At 37.1% G+C, this 19,746-nt stretch overlaps 1 protein-coding gene across 1 annotated transcript in view; it reads left to right on the forward strand.

Annotated features, from left to right (window-relative positions):
* The window catches only part of phldb2a (pleckstrin homology-like domain, family B, member 2a), a 66,650-nt gene that overhangs the window by 7,674 nt on the left and 39,230 nt on the right, over nt 1-19,746 (forward strand). Inside the window, exon 2 of the mRNA XM_053476087.1 lies at nt 16,229-17,057. Within this exon, the coding sequence (XP_053332062.1) occupies nt 16,229-17,057 (829 nt within the window). The remainder of the gene's footprint in view (nt 1-16,228; nt 17,058-19,746) is intronic.

Genomic DNA, 19,746 nt, shown 5'->3' on the forward strand with positions numbered 1-19,746 from the left:
CATGCTCTGTTTTAAGGGTGAGTAATCAAAGATAAAGATAAATATTTACAAACTTCAAAGACTGCAGCAGAGATACACAAACATACATTTTTACTTCCATTTCTCTTTCCCCATTCACAAAAATTAAGAAAGAGTTATCAAGAGCACAGCAGCCTCCCCTTCTCATATGAACTAACATTCCTAATGAATTTCATCTTATAACCCAACAATTATAAGCTGTTGTCCTTAACCTTTTATCTAGTTTGTCTTATAAAAAGATAAGTATGTGCCCTGTCTTTCCCTAGTCATGTGAATATCAATGTGAGTGACTGTGTTGTTTTTAAGAGTGTGTGTGTGAGACCAAGTATATAGCAGTGGTCTGGAAGTAATCAGGGTAGCCTGGCTGTGCTCCAGTACTCCTGCATTATGCAACAAGAGTTCCTGAAAGATAGGGGAGGGGTTCTCTCTCAGTTGTCTTTATTAGACATAGTTACAGAATAGCTTCATAAGAACGAAATGCAAATACATAAGCAATTTTTTTTTGTAAGGTGCCTGGCTTTAAAAAAAAATAATGTAAAAAGATAACATGCACTGTAAGTAAAAAAAAACAAACAAACAAACAAAAAAACGTGCTAGTATTGTTGTGTTAGCAAGTTTAGTATATGTTTGTTGAATGAAAATCCTCTGACCTAAACCCTGCACAAGTACTGTCAACTATTCGAATCTGGGGAGTGATTACCGTCCAACCCCTTTTTAAATCTCATTTGAAGGAAGGTTAACCCACTGTAGTTAGGAGGCACAAAACGTTAGCTTGTGTTTAGCTTGCCTGCACGATCAGAAACACCTACTGTAACTTCTGTAGAGTTTTAGGTTCCTACCTAGTGATAAGCAACATCTAGTAACCTGATTGACAGTGTTTACAGCTGAGCACTAAGTAAAATGAATTTAACATTTTTCATTATAGAATACATAAGAAAAAAAAATTGGGTATCTTAAAAGACTACAAATTATTGTTTAGCTGACATCAGAGCGAATCTATTTAGATATAATTCATTATAATAGGACCTATTTCTAGTAATATTGTTAAGCATACAAAATGTTTGTGCAACAACACTAGAGTGCATGAGCAGTATTGCATTTTCTTACAAATTATTTAGTCATCGTGGATCACTAAATATTCATAGTTCTATAAGCAATATAAGTATTATACCCACAAATAGCTAGCAATTCTCAAAAAAAGCAATGTCTGTCCTTGTACACGTTGTTCACATGTGGAAAGTGATAATACTTCCTGGCGCACACACTCAAAGCATTGGTCAGCCAGTAGAGCGGACGCAGAGAAGTGTTGCCGCCTATCAGGGAAAATAGGAGCAGCGCAAGCGTCATTGTTGAACCAATGTTCAGCCAACTGCATATCCACTGAGTTGAAGATATAGTTCTTTCAATGTTATTTATGTACTAGATTGGTAACCAGCCCTCATATGAGCTCCTGATGTGATGTAAATCTAAAGCAAAATTATTTAATTTTCAATTTCTCAACCATGCCATTATCTACTAAACCAATGTTGGGCCAACCTTTCGATGGCCTATTAATAGGCCAAAAGTGAGCCAATGGACAAAATGACGTTGGGCCAACCACTGATGCTAACATGGACCCAATGTATGCACTGCCGTTTCCCCAACTTTGGCCGACGTCGGAGCACTGACAAAAGGTTGGCAAATTTTTCCTGATGTTGAGCCAACAAAGCAGTGCTATCTGGGGAACTGTTAATATCCTTTAGACAAACCCACTGTTGAACATAAGGGAGCCAAGGCTAAATGATCAAGTATGCACTTTTGGATACTACATTTCTATATGCAAGTAAGCTGAACTTAAGAAATCGATGTCTACAGTCTTGTTGATGGATACCTTTAGAGGTACACAATATTAGGAAGATAGTGTTAGGATCTGGGGATGATTGTGATGGATCCTGCTTCATTTTCAAACAGACACTCCCAACCGCTCCCAATCCGGTGCTAATGATATTAGTCACAAAAGGCAAAGGAGAAAAATACATTTGAAAGTGAAATTGTTATAGAAAGGAACATAAAGGTGGAAAATCAGCAAATGATAAATGCATGAAACCAATCCTAGTGGGATGTTCTATAAGGATATGAAGATTTTAGTGTATTCCTTACTCTAACACCCCCAGTTCAATTAAATAGGCCTGCTAATAAGTTAATGATAAGTTGAGGGCAGTGGTCCTCCATTAGCAAATTTGAGACCCACTGCTCTGTGGGATAGTAAATCTTATCATTTTGATTTATACACAGTTCATACAAGCTTAAATAATTATTTTGATTGTGTAAAGTAATATACAAATTGAATTGAATTTAAGAAGGTCTCTGATTCCTTAGTTAATTGGATTACTGCTTACTTTCTTGCGAGGAGTAATTTGATCTACCCGCGATAATCTGAGCAACGGGGACCCGTTTTTTTATGGCTAGGAAACTGGTTCAGAGCATTTTTAAAAATTAGGCTAGTTGGGACTTCCGGTTTAAGCATGGAGTAAATACTGGTTTAGCTTCCGACCTACTTTAATTATTTCACAAAGTGTAACTATTATACGCTACCTTAATTTGTTTAGTTGGTGTTCTGGGCAAAGTTGGAACATGGATAAATACAGTACCGCCGCTTCATATACGCAGAGTATTCAGTCTTCGTAGGGCACCAAATCCCAAGGGGGCACCATCCCAGCTGAACAAAAAAATCATTTTGATATATTTTAATAATAAATTTATATTAATAATATACATATACAAATAAACAAAAATATAAACGCATATATTGCATTTTACGGTGAACGCAAAGTAGGCTAAGCACACGTGATGGCGCGCGCGCCCTCACCTCTGTTACGGCTGCCTATTTGGCCAAAAATTATAATAATTGAACAATATGCCAGGTCCTGGAAAGAGACATCAACAGTCTGGCGTCGAAAAACAAAAGAAAAAAAAGCCCAAGATGAAGCCTATGCATCACTTTCAGGAACGTTCATAATCCTGTGAAACTTTATTTTATTCTGTCGACGTTAATAATGTGTTTTAATGTCTGTAATAATATCACGACTAACGCACTGACCTTCCACACCCACAATGGCTCTGGAGATGCTACAATTTCTCCATGACAACCACCTACAAGAGTTGTACCCAAATCTCTGGATTGCTCTGCGCATAGCAGTGATGCTCCCTGTAACTGTTGCCTCTGCTAAGCGAAGTTTTTTTTTTAAATGAAGCTCATCAAAACGTACTTGCACTCATCTATGGCACAAGAGCGCATGAGTGGTCTGGCAATTGTCAGCATCAACTCTGAATTAGCAAAGGCTTTATCATATGAAGAGCTCAATTACGACTTTGCCTCAAGAAAAAGCAGGAGTGTGCCTTTGTAAATTTTGAACTTTGGAAAGCTCCAGCAGATGACCGTGTTGATTTTATTTCACTACATTATTGTTATTTGATTTATTATAAATGTTTTATTTAAAGTGTAGTTTTAGTTTGCATTTTTTGCTGTAAAGCTACAACTGGAATTTTCCAGATAGCACAGGTACGTCGCGGAGACGTCTGCTAAAGAGCGTATCATCTGGTAAACTTCATGTTCGTTTTTTATAGTCATATTTCGATCGTCTGTAGATCGCCTGTTTGAGCTGTTAAATGATACATTCGTCTTTACATCTATACGATGTCTATACGACGTATCTATATCATCCGAAATTTGCTGGTATGTGGATAGAAAAAAAAAAAAAATATATATATATATATATATATATATATATATATATATATATATATATATAAATAATCTGAAAAAAGAGTGGAGAAACACCTTAAGAGAATCAACCAGAAGGTGACGGTAGTGCAACACTTACGGATGCAAGTCGCCGTTAAACTCCAAAGAAGAAGAAGAACAGTTTGTTGAGAAGACAAATGTTTGGCAGGCGTGTGGAAAAGGTAAGCAAGAACTAATTCCCATCTTTCTAAACAGAAACAAAATACTGAACATAAATGTCACCTGTTTAGTCACGTTATTTTGGTATAAGTTATTTCTTTTATTTTTAATCACACTTAAAATACCGACGGTTATATGCGCGCGCTTAATTTGTGGTTCGGTTCTGGTTTCGGTCTGTTCTCATGAGTTGTGAAGCGAGAGGAGCAAAGTATAAATATTGTTCATTTGCTAAATTAAGTATTATGAATTTTAATTTAATTTATCTTTATATTTTTTCACAGCAGTTTGTGACTAAAAAGTGTCCTGTCTGCATCTGACTTCAGGAGTTTCCTGACTAACCGTATTTAACGGTCATAGTTTCTGTTGGTGTATAACTTTTTTATGATTAATACTTATTTGTGGTGTTTTATGTTTTGTACATCTTTTCAAATTGAGACCTCATTTGTAAGTTGCTGCTGGTGTAAAACAGTGTTTTTATTAAATATAAAATGAAAATCTCAGTTTTATCCTGTTTGTGTTATGCTTCCTTCATTCACAGAATTTTGTTGACCATGGTTAATTATAATTAATCTTCTTCTTTGTCTTTCGGCTGTTTCCTTTCAGGGGTCGCCACAGCGAATTATCTGCCTCCATCTAACCCTATTCTCTGCATCCTCTTCTCTCACACCAACTAACTTCATGTCCTCTCTCACTGCATCCATAAATCTTCTCTTTGGTCTTCTTCTAGATCTCCTGCCTGGCAGTTCCAACCTCAGCATCCTTCTACTGATATATTCACAGTCTCTCCTCTGAACATGTCCAAACCACCTCAGTCTGGCCTCTCTGACTTTATCTCCAAAACATCCAACATGGGTTGTCCCTCTGATGAACTCATTCTTGATCCTATCCATCCTTGTCACACCCAAAGAGAACCTCAACATCTTCAGCTCTGCTACCTCTAGCTCTGCCTCCTGTCGTTTCTTCAGTGCCACTGTCTCTAAGCCGTAGAGCATTGCTGGTCTCACCACTGTCCTATATGTAGATCTAAATTGAAGCAGTACATCCATTGCTGCACGAGACAACTCTGTGTATTTGTCTGCTATCGCAATCCAAAATTCAGGCAGTGTGGAATTGGAAAATAATGTTTTTAATGTTCGATCACTGGACAGCTCCAGCAAAGCATCTTCCAGATTTGTGGGGAGATGAGTAATAGATTTAGAATATGGTTGCCGTATCCAGTCATACAGTTCTGGTTGTGTCTCTTTTGGGAAATAATTTTGAATTGTTCCAAAAGGCTGTGGAGATGACCAGTGATGAGTTCCTTCAGGCTTCTGAGGCTCAGTCCATTTTCCTCCAGATGCTCCTCAAGCTCAGGAAACATCTCCACATTTCCTTGTTCAATTTGCTCAGCCCATCTTTTCAGCTTTTTCATAAAAGCATTGACTTTGTCATATATTGTCAGAATGTTTGTGTTTGGCCCCTTGTAATGACAGATTACATTTACATTTACATTTGGGCATTTGGCAGACGCTCTTATCCAGAGCGACTTACATTTTTATCTCATTACACATCTGAGCAGTTGAGGGTTAAGGACCTTGCTCAAGGGCCCAACAGTGGCAACTTGGTGGTTGTGGGGTTTGAACCTGGGATCTTCCGAACCGTAGTCCAATGCCTTAACCACTGAGCTACCCCCGACCCATTAATCTAAAAATAGATTAAGCATGTTAAGCTTTTCGAATATACATGGCAAATAAGCAAGTTTTGACAACCAAGCTGGATCTTTCAGGCAAGCGGCAAATTTAAATTGTGAGTCTTTCAAGAACGAGTACACTTCTTCGCGCAGTTCATAAAGACGTCCGAGTGCCTTCCCCTGTGATAACCACCGGACTTCGGTGTGAAACAGCAATGCTTCGTGCTGTAAATCTTGTTGCAAAGTGTGCCTAATAGTCTGCTGTTTACTGGACGAGATTTTATGTGATTTTAATTGCACATTTCAAAACACTGTTAAGACGAGTGCTTTGCTAGCAAGAGACTCGCGGTGTATGATGCAGTGTGTAAACTTCATGTGAGGAGCCACTTCTAAAACCTTTGCCTTGAGTCCCTTGTTTTTACCGACCACTGCACCAGCACCATCAGTACATACACCAACACAATTATCCCATGAAAGTCCCATCTCTTTCATTTTGGTGTTGAGTTTGGTGAAAATGTCACTCGAGTGCTGAGCAGAAGAGCATATCCTCATGCAGTTTTCCGTCAAATGTGTATTTGATGAACGCCAGCAACTGAGCAGTATTAGACACATCCATAGATTCTTTAACTTGCAATGCATATTTTTTTTCCTTTATCCTCTCAATCAATTGCTTTGGTGTGACAGGGTCTTGCTCTTATGCTTGGTCGATGTACATGGTTCCAATGACTCAGGCAAACTGTCCACAATTTCCTTAACATTTTTAGATTTGCGAATAACAAATGTATCCATCTCGGTTTTCACGTGCATTTGTGCGCTGAAGCAACACACTAGTGAGCAAGTCGCTGCACAGTGATGTCATATCTTTGAGTCGCGAATGAATTTTTTTTAAACACTTAATTTAAACACTCACACTCAATCAGTAATATCTTTACAAATCAGAAAATATTTATTTATAGCATTTACTTTTAATACTGAAAAGTGTGTATTATAATCACAAAAAAGACAATTTTTTTAATCCGTCTCGCGACCCCTTGAAATTATTTTCCCCCAGTTTGAGAACCACTGCTGTATACCTTTTCTTTCGATCTCGCTGATACTCTTTTATCGCACAACACACCTGACACTTTTCTCCACCTATTCCAACCTGCTTGTACCCGCCTCTTTACCTCCTTTGAACACTCTCCGTTGCTCTGGACCGTTGACCCTAAGTACTTAAAATCCTGCACTTTCTTTACGTATGCAGCCTCACCATTCCTTTTGAGTCCCTCTCATTCACACACATGTATTCTGTCTTGCTGCGGCTAACTTTCATTCCTCTGCTTTCCAGAGCATACCTCCACCTCTCCAAATTTTCCTCTACCTGTTCCTGTCCTTGCTACAATTATAATTAACCGAGGGTATTTAATTAAAATAATAGGAGGGGTGTTTTAATAAAACGACGTCTATTCGACATAAATCAGACATTTGGCAGATGTATGAACATCTGATTAACATTGTCTAAGGAGCGGATCAGGGACATTTAATTTATTTACGTCTTAAATAAGTACGCTAAGCGGCGTTCTAACATCTGGCACGGATGTCTTAGCGACATCTGCCAGTTGAGCAAACGCCTTTTGCCAGACATCTGCCAGATGAAAAAGATGACGCATAGACGTCTCCGCGACATGTGTGTGTGTGTGTGTGTGTGTGTGTGCTATCTGGGTTATAAGTGATACAATTTATTTATGAATTTACTTTTATTAGAATAAATTTCTATTTTGGCCCCTATAGTAGGTTTTTTTTTTTTATTACTTTATTTTTACTTCCGTAAAATTTTGGGAGGGGGCACAAAAGTAAATTTCTGCTTAGGGCACCCATTTGGGTAATTATATAATTATTATAATAATATGTTATAATCATATATAATAATTATAATAATAATCGCGGGCGATACGGCCTCCTAATCAGTACACCACACAGTACTGGACATTCTGGACATTTGTTTACACTAGTGGCCACTGCACAACTACACTTCGTAGTCATTAGTTTAATCACTCTATCACAAGCCACTTTAAATAACTCACTTTTAAGCATATTTGCATGCACAAGACACTAAATATGTGGATTGCACGACCCTGGACATTACCATTTTTTTATTACCATTTATATCTAACTTTTTTTTCCTTATTGTTTTATATTTTTTCATATATTATATTGTCTATTTTTGTTGTACAGTTATTTTATTTTGTTTAAATTTTATATTTTATATTATTCTTTCTTAGTTAAATTTACCTTCTATTTTATTTTTCATATTTATTTCCTATTCATAGTCTTTTTATTTTAAGGTCACGAACAGTTGTCTAAGCATTTCACTGCATATTGTACTGTGTATGACTGTGTATGTGACAAATAAAATTTTAATTTGAAATGTAAGGGGGCTAAATGGCCCTGTTAAAAGAGCCAATTTTTTTTTTTCCATTTTAAACATATTAAACCAGATATAGTATTTCTTCACGAAACACATCTCAGATTGACAGGTCAGTCACTTTTTCATTCAAAATTTATTAGTAGATCCAGGGCTGTGGCAATATTGGTTAACAAGAGAATACAGTTTACGCATTCAATATAATTAGTGATTCTAATGGCATTTTTGTTTTTGTCTCTGGTTTTATTCTTCAAACACTAGTTGTTCTAGTAAATGTTTACAGTATGTACCCAACTGGGACGATGTCCAATTTGATGATGTCCCATTTATTCCCAAGCTTAATACTCACCATCTGATATTTTCGGGAGACTTGAACTGTGTCATTGACCCCTTGCTTGACAGATCTACCATTAGTAGCAGCTTTTCAGATATGGCTAGGGCTTTCTCTACATTTATGAAGCAGAATGGCTGTGGACTCATGGAGATACTTCAACCCATCAGTTACGCAGTTCTCTTTTTATTCTCATGTTCACCACTCCTTTACTAGGTTAGATTATTTCTTCATAGATGGGTTAACATCAATGGTTAAGCAAATTGACTATTTAGCTATAGTTATATCAGACCATGCACCTGTTGTAGACTTACAGTACACTTTCTTTTAAATATCAGGGAACAACCACAGTGGAAACTCAATCCACTCCTGCTATCCAAAAAAAAATAAATCTTGACCAGTATAGATACTTTTCTTGAGACTAAGTGTCCTACTCATTACCTTGGAAAACTCCAAAGGCTTATGTAAGGGGCCAGATAATATTCTACTCTTCTTATGCAAACGAAGAGCATAAAATGGAACCGCAAGCACTGTCACAATCTATTCTAGACTTGGACAAATTATACTTAAACTTTACTTACTCCAACTTTACAATCCAAGGAGGTGGAGGATTTAGGGAATGATCTCAAGCAGGGAGAGATTAGTCGCACCATCATGGCACTGAAAAGTGATATATCTCCAGGCCCTGATGGCTACCTTATTGAATTTTACAAGTAATTTAAGAAAAAAAACTTGTGCCAATTCTGCTTGAAGTGTTTAAAAAGTGAATCTGGATCCTTGCCACCAACTTTCTCACAAGCATCTATTTTACAGTACTTCTCCTCAAAAAAACAAGGACCCTACTCAATGTGGGTCATATCACCCTATTTCTCTTATAAATGCTGATACAAAAATGTTAGCTGCCACCACCACTGTGTTTGATTTGGTTAGTAACATAGTAACCCAGTGTAAGTAATTATCCAGTGATGGAAACTTCAAAGCACTTTTTGTAAGTCGCTTTGGATAAATGCATAAATGCATAAATGTAAATGCTTAAAATGTGTCCTTCCTACAATAATTCCAGATGACCAAAGGGGATTCATCAAGAATCGCCACTCTTTTTCTAATATGCGTAGACTAGCCAATATAATGTTTTTTCCTGTTCCTTCTCCAAGTCCTAAACAAATATCTAATATCCAAGTATCTTTGAATGCAGAGAGGGCTTTTAACTGAATTAAATCGCCATATCTGTTTGCAGCTTTGAAAAAGTTTTGTTTCCACAAGACGTTTGTATCTTGGGTTAAATTTGTCTACCATTCACCTTTAGCATCTATTCAATTCAGTTCTTCTCGGTCTGATTACTTTCCACTAACAAGAGGTACTTGTCAAGGATGCCCTTTATTGGTGGAACTAAAATCAACCACATTGTTTCAAGAAATTCAAAGAGGGAATGTCAAACCTCATCTCTGTACGCAGATGACCTTTTGCTTTACGTTAGTGATCTCATAACTAGCTCCCCGCTATTACTGTATATCAATATTAGATCATTTTGGAACTTTTCAGGTTATGAATTAAATCTTAATAAAGGGAAAAGCTTTTAAAACAATTTTGTAAAAGAATTTTGCCTTGTAGATCAAACAGGAATTACTGCCTTTTCATTTATCTTCTGAAGGCTTTACATACAGTATCTTGGAATAAATATAACATACTCTTTTTCCTCCTTGTTTAATGCCAATTATAAACATCAGGTAAAAGAGATGATGGCTAAGTTGAAGTGGCATAGTCTTCCCCTTAGCGGGAAGAATATATTCAGTCTAAATAAAAATACTTCCAAAGTTTCTTTAACTGTTTTAATCTTTACCAGTTTTTCTGCCCAAGTCTTTTTTATTTATTTATTTTTTTTACATTTTTTGTAACTTTTTCAGTTATATATCGATCAGTCTATATCCTCTTTTTTTCTGGGAAAACTAAACTCTGAGGGTCAACATAAATATCCTCCAGAGGAGGCGTGAAGTAGTTGGTTTAAGTATTCCAATTTTTGTTCTTTATTATTGGGCATCTGGGCCCTATATATATAAGAATCATTTATTTCTCCCCTCTACATTGGACTGATCATTTGGAGAGTGGGCAGTCAGTAGTTAAAAATGCCTTAAAGACCTGATACCAATGGTTTATTTAAAAGTTTTAAAGAACTTTGCAGAACCCATGACTTCTCAAACAAGCACCTCTTTAGATATCTTCAGATTAGTATCTTTAGATTGTTCTTCCTCCTTCTTCGGTGTTAGCTACCCTTACTCTAATTTTTGGTACTAAAGGACTGAACTCCATATTTTATTTTAATTTAATGTCTTTTGAAAACCACAACCTAAAATAAAGTAAAGTCTAGATGGGAAGCTAAACTGGGCATAAAACTATGAGTCATTTTGGAAGGCGGCTATTAAAATGATCAATTCATCATCACACACTGCCAGATTAGGGTTTATACAATTTAAAGTTTTGCATAGGGTGCATCTAAGTAAGGCCAGTTAAAAGAATATATCCTGGGTTGGACGCATTATGCCATAATCTAATAAAATTTAGGAACGGATGGAAAAGCCACTGCTGACCAAAAAAGGCTTGTCTTACATTTGCCCAAACCATCTAGATTATCCCCAAGAATTTCGGGCAAATATTATGTGGACTGATGAGACGACAGTTTAACTTTTTGGAAAGTGTGATTTCTGTTACATCTAGTATAAAACTAACAGTGTATTTCATTAAAAGGACATCCAACCAACTCTCAAATCTTGGTGGTGGTAGTGCAATTGTCTGGCTTCGCAGCTTCAAGACCTGGACAACCTGCCATAAATGCTCCACTCTACCAGTGTTACGCTTTAGGGATTGCAGGCGAGGCATAATAGCAGAAGTAAAAACTTTACTTGTGAAATAAACATAAGCATAAAAAACAACAAAACAGGAACCCAAGCAGAACAAGTACTAGTACAGACACTAAACTGATAGTAGGACAATACACAACAAATGCAAGACAATCTAATCACAGACCAAGTCTCTTCATACACTCGTGGCTAAACAAGCCACAAAGCCAGGCGGTGGAGCGAGAATTCCTCAAAGCCTGGCGGTGGAGCGAGAATTAAGTTCTCGAACCCAGGCGTTTGACTCCGGTTCAAACACAACAATGTCTCTGGGCGCCCTCTAGGGGTCTCTTGGAGCCCTCTCGGAGTCATTCCTACAACCAGAAAATCCTGAATGACAATGTTCTGCCATCAGTTTATGAGCTCAAGCTTAAGCGCACTTGGGTTATGCAACAGGGCAGTGATCCGAGACACCAGCAAATCCACCGCTTGAAGGGCTCAAAAATTATTATTATTTTTTTCCAGAATACAGTTAAGATGCTGAGACCCTATACAGGCCGTTTATACTTGAAAACTCTCCAGTGTGCCTCGATTTAAACAATTCTGCAAAGAAAATTGGGCAAATCAGTCAATACCTTTGGGGACAATTACTTTTTCTTATAGAACCAGGCAGGTTTGGACAGCTTTTCCCTTAATAAATGAAATCATCATTTAAAAATAGCATTTTCTATTTACTGAGTCATCTTTGTGTAATAATAAAATTTGTGAATCATTTAAGTGTGAGAAAAAAAATCAGGAAAGGGTAAATACTTTTATTACAGCATTGTTTGTGTATCAAATTTTTTTTTTTTTTTTTGCAGGATGCATGCTGTATCCTGAAAAACGAATGCTGCCTCAGAAAGGTTGAGGTCCTTCACTGTCCTGTAGCAAAAGGTAAAGTTTCTGTTTTCGTTTCAACTCAGTATGCAATCTGTGTGCATGGTTGTGCACTTGCATTGTCAATATTACCATAAATATTGTTTGTACCACATGAGCCTTGGGGCTCTCCATACTTATGCTATCTAGTTGACTGCATATTTGATTAGACATTTTCTTTTATATATCTTTTTTAGAGATATTTTAGAGATATACAGTATAAGCAATTAGAAGAAGTAACAATATTAGCAGGTAGCAGGATCCTTGCAGCAAGATAACTGCTATTGTGTAAATCAATAAAATGAGTAAAATTCTTTATGACCTCAACCTTATGACTTTTTATTAGACATATAGAGAGAGAGGTTATATGTAACTCGTATGCCCTTATGCCCCATTAACCATCATGGTTTTGGGCCTAGAATCTTAAATATATTTACTCCCTTATTTATACAACAATAATTTTGCTCCAATGATCCAGTAAATTTAGTTTTTTCTATTTTACAATTTTTTGACAGCTTTTTGCATTTCAGTGTGTGACATGAAGTTATTTAATCAGCAAATTAAATAACCACATAAACTATGGTAGGAGCTATGGTATCAGGACCACTAATAGGTAATACTGTGTATATATAGTATGCTCACTGTTCACTTTAATAGAAACACCCTTACATTTATATGGTTATCCATACAGCCAATCATGTGGCAGCAGCGATGCAAAATTTCCTGCAGATAATGGTCACGAGTTTTAGTTAATGTTTGGGTCATTGACGGATAAGATTTTTTAATAGGCTAATTTTAAAATACCAAAAATATGGATATGTTTGGCCATTTTCTAAACATTTGGAATGTAGTGTACACATGCCTTTATAAAGAAAAGTAAAAAAATTGACATTTTAATGTTTTTACACTTATTTTATAATACATAGCCTTAAAAAAGTCATCTGGGGCGACCGTAATATATCTCAAAATTCCCATTTTTATGTATCATTAAGACTGGTTGAACTCATATCAGTAAATAGATAAACTGATGAAGAAAGATAAACTTTAGTGCCCTTTCATTTTATGAAAACCATTATTTCACAAGTTTATTCTATAATATCAGAGTCTCCCTCATTATCCAGTTACAATACTGATTTTTACTTCAAAAGCAAAAAAACTGAATTAGCATTTATACAGATATTACACATTTAACATGGCATACCACTGATTAATATTTGAGGCTAAACTGATGGATATTTGGTTATGAATTTAGTGTAATTATTGCCATTTGTTGGTTACCCCGCATGACAAATGATAAGAAAACCACAGGTTTAAAAATTTCAGTTAAAATGTACACAAGAGAGTTCAAGACGAAAGAAAATTTAACTCTTTTTATTCAAATAACATTTCAACATTTAAATATAACAAATCAGAAGGACATTAACATTTAAAATTATATATTTTTTATTGCAACACACATTAAATGCTTCAAGAACTTAAGAAGCTGAGTAAAGAATCTCTTTTTTGGAACCTTTTTGATTTATTGGACAGGGATGAACACTACTTGCAACTCAATTAACCTTTTAACATTCAAATATCACAAATAATAAGTTTCTTTTTCTGGCCTTTTTCTTTTCTTTTCTTATTGTAAAGGCCATATTTTATTCTTGTAATTTGTTGTGTTTATTTCATTTCAATTTGTTAGTTAAGCATTATACATTAAGTTAATTGAGTTTATTAGTTTAAGCACTTAGTATTATACTCGTAAGTTGTATTGTGACATCATTTCATAAGTTGTTCTGTGACATCATCCCACAGTTGTGTAGCTGCATGTCTATCACGCACGTTAGTTGCAAGTTGTTGTTACGACACGGAAGGATACAGAAAGGTGTGGAGAACATAAGCTTTTGACCGTGATACTGTGAGGTAAAGGATACAGTAAAATAAGTTGTAACTGTAATCTACCGAAGCTACAGAACACAGCAAACGACTTGTCGTGACTACAGTGGATTTATGCAGTAAACTGTAACAACCGTTGTACTTTGATGTTGAGATACTCTGCTCTTGCTGCAGGGTCGGAGTTGACTTTCTGTCTATGACGAGCAGTCTTCTCTTTGCTTGTCAATCATGCCATCTAGAAAATAGGTATTATAGGTTAAAACTTGTTTTAAATGACTAATACATGTACAGTCAGATAAATAGAATGTCATTGTGTAGTTTTTTTTTTTTTTACATTTTTCCTGTAGGATTGTACTACAACAAAAAAATAAATGTTTCTCCCTACAAAAGGAATGGAAAATAGCTGAATAATAAAAGAAAAAAGATAAAATATACAAATAATTATGCTTAAATAATTAACTCTATGTATATAATTGATGTATAGGATATGAAAACTACAAATATAGGACATATATCTATCATTTAAAACACTCAGCAGTGGTCGCCCCACATGATACTCGGTCGCCCCATATGATGTTTTCAAGTTTACTTAGATATAACAGGCTAACGGTTAGCCTCAGAAACCAAACTAGCTTCTTCTAGTGACAAAGCACTATCACATTTATCATCAAAATATAGATTTGTGGGAAAAAAATTATAATTCACAGTTTTGGGGTGGTCGCCCCAAATGATGACCAAAAGTGACTACGACATTACAGCAGTTAAAAAACAGCTTTTTCTTACTATATGAGAGAGACTGATTTACCTTACAGTTGTTTCCAGTGGGGCTTTACTTGTGTCTGGCTGATGCAGTATCCCATCCTTGAAATGTTTTTCAAAATTAAGGTCCCAAAATTGTGGTTTGTAGATGGTCGCCCTGGATGATATGGATAGAATCAACATAATTCGGACAAAATTCGTTTGTATATCAAGATAGAAATATATGTGCAAATGCTTTATAGTTTTGTCAATGAGTGTAAAACATGTTTGAAATTATGCCAACTAGGAAAAGGGATATATTTAAGTTGATTTAAAGTGTTTTTAAACCAGTTTTCCTAACAAAAGTCAAGGCCGGACGGTCTATGATGTTTTCGCACTTCGGATAGCAGAAAAATGATGAAAAACTTAAAAATTTGGAGAAGTTACATTTACATTTACATTTAGGCATTTGGCAGACGTTCTTATCCAGAGCGACTTACAAAAAGTGCTTTAATGTTTACATAATTGGATACATGTATAGGATATGAAAACTACAAATATAGGACAAGTTTGAGGGTTTTAGTAGGTAAAGAAGGTATAACAAGTAGATGAGAAATTTTTATGTATTTTTTAGTTTTTTCTGCAAAATAAATTTAACCCGGACAGAAAAAGGGGGCGTCACGTCATTGACCCGTTTACATATAACATTAGAATTTGGAAAGATTTGTCCATTTTAACCAATGAACATTTGTTGGTGTCTTGGGCTGGTTTGAGTAGTTCTACTGGGAATTTCACAGTCTACAGTAAAACTACAGTCTTTGTAGTTCACACACAGTGGTAAAACCATTATGTGTACAGAGGATCTCCAGGATAAAAGATTGATGAGAGAGATCAGAGTTGACTGATCTGGAGTGAGTTGACAAGAGGTCACTCAGAAAGGATGGTCTGCAACCATATTGAGCAGAAAAGCATCTCGTGATGCACAACACAACAAACTGTGAGGTAGGCAGGCTCAGGACAACATAAGGTTCCACTTATTTCAGCCAACATATTTTCTCCCGCACAACTGTGGGACACTCATTAAATGTCTTTTTTTTTTTTTTTTTTTTTGCAATACGAGGTGTTAAGTTCCTAAGACATCAACAGACCTCAGGATTAAAAATACTCAATCTAGCCCTCCTGGCCCCACAATCCATGCCACGGTTAAAGTCACAGCGCCCACACTTTCTCCCAATTCTGATTTAAAACAATAATTGAAGCGCTTGACCTGTATCACTATGATTTTATATTTTAAGCTGTTGCGATACAATTTGCTAATTAAATAACTTCATAAATAAACAGGTATGCAGGTTTTTCGATTGAAGTGGACAGTAAAAGTATAAACTAATACACCTCAACCATTAAAGTTTATTTCTTATGCTAAGCTTCCTGAGAATGTAACATTTTTTGCTACAGAATGTGGAAAAATATACAGAAATAGTTGCTTTGTGTGTAACTCCAGTGTCCGACATACCCGGTCTAAAGCAGAGCTTCAAATGATGATGGACAGCTTGCAGCGACGAAAGGCAGCTGTGGAAGCCAGCATACTGTCTAATGCAGAGCGTCACCCCAACCTCAGCCTTTCCTCTCCACCTAACCCTCATTTTACCAAATCACACTTTCAAAAACATCCGTCCATCTCGGTTCGAATCCCTTCCTCCTGCAGCCTTGGTGTGCCTTCTTCCCCTCGTCATTCAAGACCTATTCACACCTGCACTCATAGCAGCAACCAGGACAACTTTTCACTTTTTCAATTGGTTGACAGCTGCTGTCACAAAATAGCTGGCTCTAATCTCTCCATGTGGAATTGTACCTCTTTCAGGTCAGATCCATATAATGTATATCGCTGTGGCCTTAGTGGAGCTGCAAGCATGCCCTCTAGTCCTAGGCTGGGCCGAAAACTTCTAATACAAGATGGAGATGCCATTAATGATCCCGCCACTTGCCAGAGGAAATATTCCACTAGTTCTCTGAATGGGTTAGGAGGACACAGCCGTTCCCTTCACAGGCTGTACCGAGGGGATGCTCCTTCACTCTCTCTGCCCCCTCAGCACTCATCCAGGGAAAGATGCAGCCTACCATGCATTGGCCGCTGTCCTGACGTGACTGTAACATGCTTGAGCAATGACTGTGGCCACAAGAGGACTCTTTCATTTGAGAAAGGAGGGGTAGGCCAAGGGATTGGCCAGTGGAGGGGAAGCATAGGTTCACTAAGCAGCAAAAATGAGCTTCAAGATTACCATAAAAAACAGCGAGATGAAAGATTGCGAGAGCAGGAAGTGGAGAGACTGGTAAGGAACAGTACAGTACAAACATGTAGAAACACTTACTTACTAGGGGTGTAAATCTTCCTCTTACATACAATATTATATGTACCTTGATATTTCATTATATAATAACCTTTTTAAATTTTGGGATTCAGTCTTTAGTTTACCACTAATTCACACTCACCTACTCACTCTCTTACTGCCTTATCCTGTATACAGGGTCCCGGAGGCCTAGAGCCTATCCCCGGAGACTTAGGGCAGAGGCACTGTACACCTTGGACAGGGTGCCCATACATCGCACGTCACACGCACATGCAGACACTCACACTCACACACTTTAAAATTTTTTTTTTGTATTTTAGTCTGTCCACATGCCATCCAACATCAGGCGACAGATATTCCCCAGTTACTTAAATGGTCGACGCTCGATTGTTGTTCACACACTATGGGCAATTTGTGAATGGCAATTAGACGAACCTGCATGTCTTTGGACTGTGGAAGGAACCCAGAGTACCCCGAGGAAACTCAACAAGCACGGAGAGAACATGCAAACTTCATGTACAGTCGTGGCCAAAAGTTTGGAGAATTACATGAATATTGGAAATGTTGCTGCTTAAGTTTTTATAATAGCAATTTGCATATAATAGCAGAATGTTATGAAGAGTGATCAGATAAATTGCATAGTCCTTCTTTGCCATGAAAATTAACTTAATCCCCAAAAAAACTTTCCTCTGCATTTCATTGCTGTTATTAAAGGACCTGCTGAGATCATTTCAGTGATCGTCTTGTTAACTTATGTGAGAATGTTGACGAGCATGTTGATGAGGATATTGTGGCTACCAAGATTACACCTAAATCAACAATTTATAGGATTATCAAGAACTTCAAGGAAAGAGGTTCAATTCTTGTTAAGAAGGCTTCAGGGCGTCCAAGAAATTCCAGCAAGTGCCAGGATCGTCTCCTAAAGAGGATTCAGATGCGGGATCAGAGTGCCACCAGTGCAGAGCTTGCTCAGGAATGGCAGCAGGCAGGTGTGAGCGCATCTGCACGCACAGTAAGGCGAAGACTTTTGCTTGGTGTCAAGAAGGGCAGCAAGGAAGCCACTTCTCTCCAAAAAAAAACATCAGGGACAGATTGATCTTCTGCAGAAAGTATGGTGAATGGACTGCTGAGAACTGGGGCAAAGTCATATTCTCCGATGAACCCTCTTTCCGATTGTTTGGGGCATCTGGAAAAAGGCTTGTCTGGAGAAGAAAAGGTGAGCGCTACCATCAGTCCTGTGTCATGCCAACAGTAAAGCATCCTGAGACCATTCATGTGTGGGGTTGTTTCTCATCCAAAGGAGGGGGCTTACTCACAATTTTGCCCAAAAACACAGCCATGAATGAAGAATGGTACCAAAACACCCTTCAATAGCAACTTCTTCCAACAATCCAACAACAGTTTGATGAAGAACAATGCATTTTTTAGCATGATGGAGCACCGTGCCATAAGGCAAAAGTGATAACTAAGTGGCTTGGGGACCAAAACGTTGAAATTTTGGGTCCATGGCCTGGAAACTCCCCAGATCTTAATTCCATTGAGAACTTGTGGTCAATCCTCCAGAGGCAGGTGAACAAACGAAAACACACTAATTCTAACAAACTCCAAGAAGTGATTATGAAAGAATGGGTTGCTATCAGTCAGGATTTGGCCCAGAAGTTGATTGAGAGCATGCCCAGTCGAATTGCAGAGGTCCTGAAAAAGAAGGGCCAACACTGCAAATACTGACTCTTTGCATAAATGTCATGTAATTGTCGATAAAAGCCTTTGAAACGTATGAAGTGCTTGTAATTCTATTTCAGTACATCACAGAAACAACTGAAACAAATATCCAAAAGCAGTTTAGCAGCAAACTTTTTGCGAAAACTAATATTTGTGTCATTCTCAAAACTTTTGGCCACGATGATCTCCCTCATTGGACCACAGAGTTTGATAGATATGGTCAACCAAACAAATGTATACAACCTTCAGAATATCTGGAAAAGAAAAATAGTATGATGTATATACTGTAATATTAATAATATTATCCCTATATATATATATATATATATATATATGATCATATACAACACGAATGCCCCAGAATATGAGGGCAAATCAGTTTACATCCAAAAAATTTGCCAAAATTTGACTCTGCTCACAAACTCCTCCTCGGAATACGATCCAGAAACCGCCATCCCAAGCTGCCGCTATCAGCTGCACTAAGGCATGAGGGTGTTGCGCAGCATCTGCTTTGCTCGGTCCGCTCAGAAAACACGATATAATAATTTTATATATAAAGTAGAGTGACGTCCAAGCCTTTGCTGAAAAGTATCCCCTGAACAAACCTCACTAGGATTCTACGCCTTATGAACGATAACGAGGTGCACAGAAGCACAGAAGAAACAAATTTTTCTAGTTAGATTTTTTGTTAAACCGGCTGCCACTTACAAAACGGTGGCCAAGAAACAAAACAGAGACAAAACCCCGGTATTATTATGGAAGTTTTATATAAGTATTATAGACTCTCCTTCCAAACACTAACCTCCTCCCCACCCATTTTCCTCTCTCCCATTCTTTCATGCCACAGAGTGTCCTAAGAAAGGTGCGCAAACAATACATTAACTGTACACAGCAACAACAACCCCAATCACTACCCTCATACCAGATGAACCTTAAAAGAGAATTTCAG

The sequence above is a fragment of the Clarias gariepinus genome, chromosome 17, assembly GCF_024256425.1.
Source record: "Clarias gariepinus isolate MV-2021 ecotype Netherlands chromosome 17, CGAR_prim_01v2, whole genome shotgun sequence".
Classification (NCBI taxonomy): Eukaryota; Metazoa; Chordata; class Actinopteri; order Siluriformes; family Clariidae; genus Clarias; species Clarias gariepinus.